Genomic DNA, 9,497 nt, shown 5'->3' with positions numbered 1-9,497 from the left:
TTTTTTTTTTTTAAGAATAAACACATTTCTTGAAATGTCAACTTTTGCATTAAGGAATGAAAATTATGGAGAAATGTAGTATTTTTTTTCAGTTACTAATAATGTTTTTGTAATACGAATATCTGGGGATAAATTCCTGTTTACAAAATTACAAAAGTCAATGCTTTGCAACAAAAACAATTGTAAAATAAATGGGCACGTGTGTTGACCATAGACTGTAAAAATAGGTGTTGACAAAGGAGAAATTGGGTGTAAAATACTATCATTAAACTTAATAGTTTACTGGATAGTTTATGATATAGTTTATGAATAATTTAAAAATAAACTACAACCTTGTTGAGCAGAAGATTAATTTTATCATTATTATTTTGCCGAATAACTCAAAATTCCAAAAAGTTCCTCGTTACGTTTCGCACACCAGATTTTAAAATCGCAAAGTCACTACGGGAAACTGCACGGCTCATTCCCTGACAACACGCTCTTACCCAGAAGTCTTTCCTCATATTGTACACAATCATCATGGCGGCGCAGGATGGTAGGTAGCGTGAAAATGTACTTAAATGCCATTTACACAGTATTTGAAGTGTTATTTATACGCACAGTACATCAGTTCCAGTTATTTGACACTTGTAATACACTGAACGGACGTTCTTTTAACTTGTCAGGGTGAAATAATAGCTAGATATTCTGTGACTAACCATGTCGAAAACTTCGGCTGTGTCACAAAACCTATTGAGCTGTTTACCTAGACAGCATTCTGAGGGATGCTGAAACGTTTAAACGTTTCTGGAACTTTCGATCAACGTTTATAGACATCGCTGAAGCGTTTGGAACGTTTAAACGAAAGTTCCAACCGAACCAATAGCACCAGCAGATGCTGTCTAGAAAGAGCTGGATTTTGAGACACTGTCTTGATATGAGCTTGCGAATATTAGCACAGCGTGCTGGCCAAGTTACCGACGAGTCAGTTGTGTACGATTACAACACAGGCTCTATCGAGACGCTTATGGTTATAGTTATTGGTCTTAGTTAAACAGTTGGGCAAAAATGAGCATAAGGGAATTTACTAGATGTTTCTGCGCCTCTGGACAGCAGCTAGTAGGTTAGCTTTTAAAATCTGTGTACTAGAGACGGTTTAGTTAGGACTATTTCAGAAGTAAAACGTACTAGTAGTGGGTGGGGAATCTACAATCAACACGTGAATTCAGCTTTTATCTAAAATTAAGAGTTTACTACAGTTTGAAATAGTCATATCAGTACTCTGAAACCAGTAAACATTTGTGCATTGAAAACTAAACTTCCTTATCAATACGAAAATTTAAAAATCTTTCTCATCTGATCATTGTTCCCACAGGAAGTGAGGTAGTAGGAATGGAGGCTGAGGTCACACAGAAGGTACCAGAAATGTTATGTGAAGCTGCTGGACAAGAAGATGCAGCAGGGACTGAACAAGCATCTCTTAGTGATGGTGAAAGCACATCGGCTCAGCCCGCTGCTGTCAGCAACGGAGAGGAAAGTGAGGAGGGGAAAGAGATGGTGGAAGTGAAGATTATTTGGAACAAAAACAAATATGACCTTAAAATTCCTTTAGATGGCACCGGTGCTAAACTGAAAGAGAAGATTCACGCTCTCACTGGTAATTTGCATGAAAATTGCGGTTGGATGGCATGTATGCTATATGAAACAAATGAAAATTCTGTCTTCGTTTTCTCAATCTCATAAATTTAAGTCATTTAAACCTGCATGACTTTGTGTTTTACGGAGGTCATACAGGTGATAGACCTTTGAGAACCTTCCCGTTTGTTTTCTCTTCTGTGGATCATGTAAAATTAGAGATAAACTAATGAAACATTTAGACACATGCAACATAGTCAAGTAACATTTACTTATATAGCGCCTATTGCAATACAGATTATTTCAAAGCTGCTTCACATTAATAAACAGATGTTGTAAAATTCATCCAATTATGAAACAAATTAAATTCCAGCTATAAAGCAGGTTTACCGAAGACAATAGAGTCTGTTATCATCATAATCCAATTAAAGAACAATTCCATGTAAAGATAGATAGATATATTAATTAGATTCTTGAAATCAGTTTCTAAGAACAATTATTATTTGTGTCAGTTTGAATTTTTCAATGAAGAAAAGCAGTCAACATAGTGAGACTTAATAATGTTATATAATATGGAACCACCATATTATATCAGGATTAAAGTTACTGAAGACAAATGCTTTTTTGTGTGTGTTTTGAATGCTTATCAGGTCTTCCACCTGCTATGCAGAAAGTGATGTACAAAGGACTGCTACCAGAGGACAAGACGCTTCGAGAGATCAAAGTTACAAATGGTGCAAAGATTATGGTGGTTGGATCTACAATAAATGATGTACTAGCTGTAAATACACCAAAAGAAGTTATTCAGCAAGAGGTTAAAGCTGAAGAGAACAAAAAGGAGCCATTGTGCAGGCAAAAGGTGGGTGGGGAAACCTATTTGCATAATGTGAACTCTAGTAAGCTGTGATGTATAAATGTATCTATAGAATTAAATTTGATAAATGTACTTGTGGATACTTTTTTTTTCTCTCAGCAACATAGAAAAGTTTTAGACAAAGGAAAACCAGAAGATGTCATGCCATCTATAAAAGGAGCTAAGGTAATCAAAACCTGTGAGGCCTAGGGTATGACTAGACTGTACCAGATCATTACACGCATGCCATACAAAATTAATTTTATATATACATACACACACAATGAATTTTGCTGTACAGCATCATGTGCGTGATGCTTTAGTGACCATGCCCTTGATTTCCCCAGAAATGAACAGAATATATTAATTTTATGCACTAATGACATTCGAGTGATCTCTTATTTGTTAACAGGAGCGTCTGCCAACAGTGCCTTTATCAGGAATGTACAACAAATCTGGTGGAAAATTACGACTCACATTTAAACTGGAACAGGATCAGTTGTGGATCGGAACAAAAGGTGATTTCGTCATTTAATTAAACATTCATCCCTGATACATGATTTACACTTATCTTGATTTTTTTTTTTTACTGGCCTACAGAAAGAACAGAAAAAATCCCGATGGGTTCCATCAAAAATGTTGTGACTGAGCCAATAGAAGGTCACGAGGACTATCATATGATGGTATGTGTTTATCAGGACATTTTCAACAAGCTATCTGTCATTTTCAAACAATCTTTTTTTAACATAATAATATTAATGATAATTGTAAATATATATATGTGTGACCCTGGACCACAAAATCAGTCTTAAGTCGCTGGGGTATATTTTTTTCCCCAAAATACAATAAATCCATGATAGTTTTTTTTTTTTTTAATGCAATAAATCCATTGAATCAAAATGAAATACTAATAAACTAATACTAATCTTAGGCACTGGTCTAAAAATATATCCATCAGTCATCGCTTCCAAAATGAATTAAACGGGTCATCTTGTTAAGGTTATAAATTAATTACAGCAATAAAATAACATTTTATCATGAATAAGGACATGAACAACATAAAATTAGACCACAGAAATTAAAAAATGACATTTCCCTTTTATTCAACTTCCAAAAGTGCATTCATCTTTGCCATGTTACATTCATTTAGTTGACTAGTGCTGTGTGCTGTATTAACAAAAACATAAATGGCATTAATAAAAACACAGAAAAGCTATGCAATATGGCGTTTCATCTAATGAACGTCATAGAGCCATAGATTACAGACAAGCTATGCAATGTTTATTAAATGCCGCTTGTTTGTTGATCACAAAGTAGATGAGGAAAACTACAATGCTGAAAGGTGTAAGATTGTAAAAAAAAAAAAAAAAAAAAAAAAAAAAGATGGACGATGTACTTTCATTCACATCCATTGAAGAAAAGTGAAGCCACCATTGTCCCAATAGGGCGCAGCCATATTGCGCTGATTTGGGACCAGAGTCTGCGCAGTAGCGAACTCGGGACCAGAGTCTGTGCAGTAGAGAGCGAAGTGGAGCCAAACACCCGCAGAGTCATCACAATCACATGCCCCCGACCCTTTTCTAAATTAGCCTGACTGGTCCAATTTTAGTTTTTTGTTTTTGTTTAAGAGGCTTGTGTTAAAATAAGGTAAATACAACTCCAATCCCATGTCAATTTTGTTAATGGAAACGTTGATGAAAAATATTAGTTAACAAACATTTGTGATTCAGGACCACAAAACCTGAATCTTAAGTCGCTGGAGTATGTTTGTAGCAATAGCCAAAAAACATTGTATAGGTCAAAATTGTGTTCCAAGGGTCAAATTTTTTTCTGTGACGAAAACAAGACATTGACGAGCTAAAACTAATATCTGATGATAAAAACTATGACTAAATGTACGCAGTGTCTTTGTTAACAAGACGAGATGGGACTATAATGTTATTTGAGGACTACTGGACATTCAAAATAGTGAAAATACATCATATAGGCTACTGTTTTGTCCTTATAAATTGTGCATCCCTGTCATTGGATTGCAATCGAATAAGGGGTGTATGTCTGTATGTCTCAGTATGGCAGCCGCAGTGTATGGATAGACTACCAAATGCAAACTAGCAATCTGAAACAATGGCCTTAGCACCCAAAGGGGAGGGATAAGTTGACTAGACATCCCGTTTTTCCCGGGAATCACTATTCGTTGTCAATTAACTTAGTGAAGGCGGGATAGGTGGAGGTCAGTTCTCATCGCTCAAATACACACACAGCAGTCCAAATGTTTATCGTTTAGAGAATCTGACGTAAATACAGTTATGGATTAAGTAAACGTGAACAGGTGGTTGAAAACCTAGACAAAAGTTTGAAAAACTAAATTGTCAACGTTTATTCAAGTTTTTCCAAATTCAATCCTTGATTCAAATTTCTCATAAGCTTAAAGTGCCCTTATTATGGATTTTTGAAAATTAACTTTCATTCAGTGTTACACAGCTCTAAGTGAAAACATCCTGCAAAGTTTTAAATCTAAAAGTGCACCGTGTATAAAGTTATTGTCTTTCAAAAGAAAGAGTCGACACCGAGTCATGAAAACGAGTCGTGACGTCAAACTGAAACATTAGTAGATTTACGTCCGCCCACTTGTTAGATTGTATAAAAACATAGATTTATGTCGCCCACCATAGACTGTATAAAAACATGGACGTAGTGTCCGTGACGTCAACCATGACCGATGACTGATCGTTTCGTTATGTAAGTTGCGACTGATAAATTCTTTATGACTGAAGAAAGGGAGACATGAACATCTTGGATGACATAGGGGTGAGTAAATTATCAGGATATTTTTATTCTGAAAGTGGAGTAATTCTTTCAAAATCTGTTGCCGTCATGTACTCTTGGAGCCTACTGTGGCATGTAAAATATGTATTTAGTTGTGTGTATTGTGTTCGCTCTGCGCAGCTTGTAGGTCTCTGTCTAACAACATTATCTGTTCCCTCGCGAATGTCTAGTATTGTATAGATGAATAGTGAATGATTGTCATTGTTATTACTTGTAGTTCTGATAAAAAATAGAGCAATACATTAGTGTACAAACTGCAGTGCTTTATCAATATGTTTCTGCATTGTACCTTTCATTAACCTTTATAGGGGCACTTTAATTGATTTGGTCTAAAGAGAGAAGAATTAATGACTATTTTTGATTGAAGAATACATATAAAATAGATATCAAAATAAATGAAGCTTGACTAAAAGTAATAATTAAAAATTATTGACAAAAATGCAATGACAAACTAAGAAAAACTCAAATGACTAATATGTGACTAAGACAATTAAACATTTTCGTCTCAAGATTTGACTAAATCAAAAATGACTATCAAAATGAACACTGCTTCAATCTCTTCCTGAAGATCACAAAAAAGCCTGTTAGCGCTGAGAGAAGCTGTCAGTCTCAGCTGTAAATAATGAACGTCACACTCCCGCTTTTATAACATCACATAACTAACTAAAACCAAACTTATTTTAAAAACGAACACCCTAACTTACATCTGCTTAATAAAATCTACATCAAATAACATAAACCATAAACCAGGTGATTGTCTCGATATTTAGATTGTTATCATCCTCAGATTACAGATTTTCAAATAGTTGTATCTCGACCAAATGTTGTCCTATACTAAGAAACCATACATCGATTAAATATTATTTATTCAGCTTTCAGATGGTGCATAAATCTCAATTTTGAAAAATTGACACTGAAGTCCACGGTCACACATATATACATACATACACACATATAGATACAAACACACATTTTTTTGGGGTGCTACTGTAAGACAAAAACACTGCAGAAAATGGCCAAATAATGTGTATATCTATATAAACAAATATGTTTTTGTTTGTTTGTCACCCTAGGCATTTCAGCTGGGTCCGACAGAAGCCTCACAATATTGGGTCTACTGGGTGCCTGCACAGTTTGTCGATGCAATCAAAGACACAGTTCTCGGAAAATGGCAGTATTTTTAATGTGCCTATATAGACACTGAAGAATTGGGATTGCGAGCAAATGATTGAAAACATTAACTGGAGCCAACACAATAATCTGAAGAACTGATTTTTCTGAAGTATATCCAGAGCAAACCGAAGGATTGCTGTTGGACTAAATATTTGGGGGGTTTTAAGTGCACTAAGTGTCAGCATCCCGTTTTTCAAGCTGTTTCACCAATTGTTTTTTTTTTTTTTTTTTTAAAGCAATCCCAAGCATAAACAGAAAATTGTACAGAACTTGCATATACATTTCTCGTAGTTATTCTGAAAGAAATAAAAACTATTTAAGGAAAATGATCGATGCAGTAGAAAGATTTTATCTAGTATATTCCTCTGTTTACCTTACAACTTAAGCAAACTTGCCAAAGTCAACAGATCACACAGTTGTTAGTTTTACAATCAGCTTTTATCATTGCACAGATTATAGTTTACATGTAAAATAGCAACGATGTAACACTCAGCTATGGTATTAATCCAGGTTCAAAGAGCATTGTTGCATTTTATGTAGTTTAAAAAAATTCAGCATTTTCCTCCACACGTTTAATTGCACATGGAGAGCTCATCTCATTTTGTCTTTAGGGCGAGAGCCTTGTTGCAGAATTACAAAGCCTAAAGCCAAGAGTGCAGTTGCTCAGCCTCTGTGTTTTCAAACACATCATACTTTGACAAAGGCAATATCTTCTTATTGTTAATCCTTATTGTTTAATTGTTAAATGCAGCGCCATCTCTAGGCCCAAGTCCCTCTCAAATCAGATGTAATATTAGGGAAAACAGTGTTGATGTGCCCTTAAATACTCAGTCGTATAACTAAGTTAAGTTGCTGATGAGTGACTATTCTGATCATGCATGTTGTTTTTTCAAACCTGGTGCTAACCAATGATACACATTTTAAATTCAATAAAGCCCAAAGGAAGGAAGAATTTCAGTGACCTCTCTGTAATAAATGTGCCTATTTACTTTTTTAATTTTCAAGCGCGATGTATCAGCTCACAGTTTCGGTTCTTCCTAAATCATATATTTCAATATGTATCTAGTTCAGTCATGAGAGGAGCAGCTGACCCTAAAATGAAAATTTTCTCACCCTCAGGCCATCCAAGATGTAGATTTAGAATTATGTCGCTTGTTCACCATTAGCTCTGCAGTGAATGGGTGCCGTCAGAATGAAAGTCAAATCAACTGATAAAAACACAATAATCCACAAGTAATCCACACGACTCCAGGCCAGTCAACACCATGTGAAGTGAAAAGTTGCATGTTTGTTGAAACAAATCCATTATAGCATTTTTTTTTTTTTTTTACTTTAAACCATTACTTCTTGTCTAAAATATGAGTCCTCTGTCAAAATTATTGAGAAGAACAGGGGATGTACTTTTCACCGGAGGAAAGTTTTTTCTTTTTGGATTGTGGACTAGTATTTTAAGAAGAAATAATGGTTTAGTCAAAACACTTCAATTATGAATTTGGTCCTTTCAAACTTTTTATTTTTATTTTTTATACAATACATTAATTTATGGACTGGAGTCGTGTGGATTACTTGTGTATTATTTGTGGTGCTTTTATCAGCTGTTTGGTCTCTCATTCTGACAGCACCCATTCGCTTCAGAGGATCCATTGGTGAGAAAAATTATGTAATGCTACATTTCTTTAAATCTGTTCCAAAACAATTTTAATAAAAAATCTGTTCCAAAGAAGAACATCTACATTTAATTTTTGTGTGAACTATTCCTTGAAGTAGTATTTAGTATGGGAATGGTTGGATAGATGTCAAGTTTTACACCAGCAAAGTGTCTATATGTGTCCACACTAAGTGTAAACACTTTTGATAGAGTAAAATTTTTGACACACTTTGTGTGTAAATTCAACACTCATAATAAATTCAACACTCATAATAATCGTAATTACATGACTGGCAAAATAAAAGCTTGCCCATCTTTAAATAATACTGGTAATCTTATTAAAAACAGGCATTTAATTTTCAACAGCAGAGCAAACAAACATTCCAACTTGGTATTCAGTTAAATATATTTTTAACCCAAGTTGTAGAGGAGACAGTGGATACATTCCAAGTCAGTTAAAAGCTCATTACCCTCAAGAGTGCAAGCAGACTTCATTAAAAGGACCAAACTGAAATCTTTAAAAATAACAAATTTCCCAATGAAAAGCCAACTGATGTTAATATTTCTTGGTCAAGTTTTTTGGTTATGTTTTTAAAGTTATTTACAGACTTTTTAAAAGTGATGCTTCCCTTTGTACCTCATGCACCACATGTGTATAAGTGGACCCACTTTCCTAATGCATCTAAGATAATGGATCATTAGATGGTGCATAAGAATCAATCTCCTTTCAGGAAACATGGACTCAAAAGTTTGCTGATCAGAAATGAAATGCTTCAAAACATAAGTCAGTAACCCTGTTACAACTGGCAATAATACAATGTTCACTATCCGAATCAAATTCAAGTAACCATTGTCCGTTACATGAACAACTTTTCAGAGGTGGGACCATATGAGAAACAAACAAATAACATTTGTAAAATGTATTATGTAGAGATCTACATTAACCAAAATTAACAAATGTGGTGCAAGTATTATTCATTGTATTTACATTAAATCAGTAACAAATAAAATCTTAATGTAATGTATTAATGAAAGCTTTGTTTCGCCTCTTGAATTGTAGAAAGAGATGTAAGAAGATTTTAAAGTGAAGATGTGAAGAGATTAAAGGGTTAGTTCAACGAAAAATAAAAATTATGTCATTAATGACTCACCCTCATGTCGTTCCAAACCCGTGAGACCTCCGTTTATCTTTGGAACACAGTTTAAGATATTTTAGATTTAGTCCGAGAGCTCTCAGTCCCTCCATTGAAGCTGTGTGTACGGTATACTGTCCATGTCCAGAAAGGTAAGAAAAACATCATCAAAGTAGTCCATGTAACATCAGAGGGTCAGTTAGAATTTGCTGAAGCATCGGAAATACATTTTGGTCCAAAAATTGCAAAA

The 9,497-nt window shown here is 34.6% G+C and overlaps 1 protein-coding gene across 3 annotated transcripts; it reads left to right on the top strand.

Moving 5' to 3' along the window:
- The first annotated feature begins 402 nt into the window (after nucleotides 1-402).
- On the top strand, nucleotides 403-7,423 carry ubfd1 (ubiquitin family domain containing 1). Of its 3 annotated transcripts, none has more exons than XM_059558590.1 (7): nucleotides 403-535; nucleotides 1,355-1,636; nucleotides 2,265-2,473; nucleotides 2,588-2,653; nucleotides 2,880-2,985; nucleotides 3,068-3,150; nucleotides 6,367-7,423. In XM_059558590.1, exons 1-7 carry the CDS (start codon nucleotides 520-522, stop codon nucleotides 6,475-6,477), a joined length of 873 nt encoding a protein of 290 aa, XP_059414573.1. In that variant the 5' UTR covers nucleotides 403-519; the 3' UTR covers nucleotides 6,478-7,423. The 3 variants fall into 3 exon arrangements, with proteins under 3 accessions (XP_059414573.1, XP_059414571.1, XP_059414572.1); XM_059558588.1 differs by lacking the exon at nucleotides 403-535 and adding an exon at nucleotides 911-1,102; XM_059558589.1 differs by lacking the exon at nucleotides 403-535 and adding an exon at nucleotides 1,056-1,098.
- Nucleotides 7,424-9,497: the final 2,074 nt, after the last annotated feature.

Source organism: Carassius carassius, chromosome 9 (genome assembly GCF_963082965.1).
Source record: "Carassius carassius chromosome 9, fCarCar2.1, whole genome shotgun sequence".
NCBI lineage: Eukaryota > Metazoa > Chordata > Actinopteri > Cypriniformes > Cyprinidae > Carassius > Carassius carassius.
Note: the sequence above shows the minus strand (reverse complement) of the source record. Positions and strands in the feature narration are given on the sequence as shown.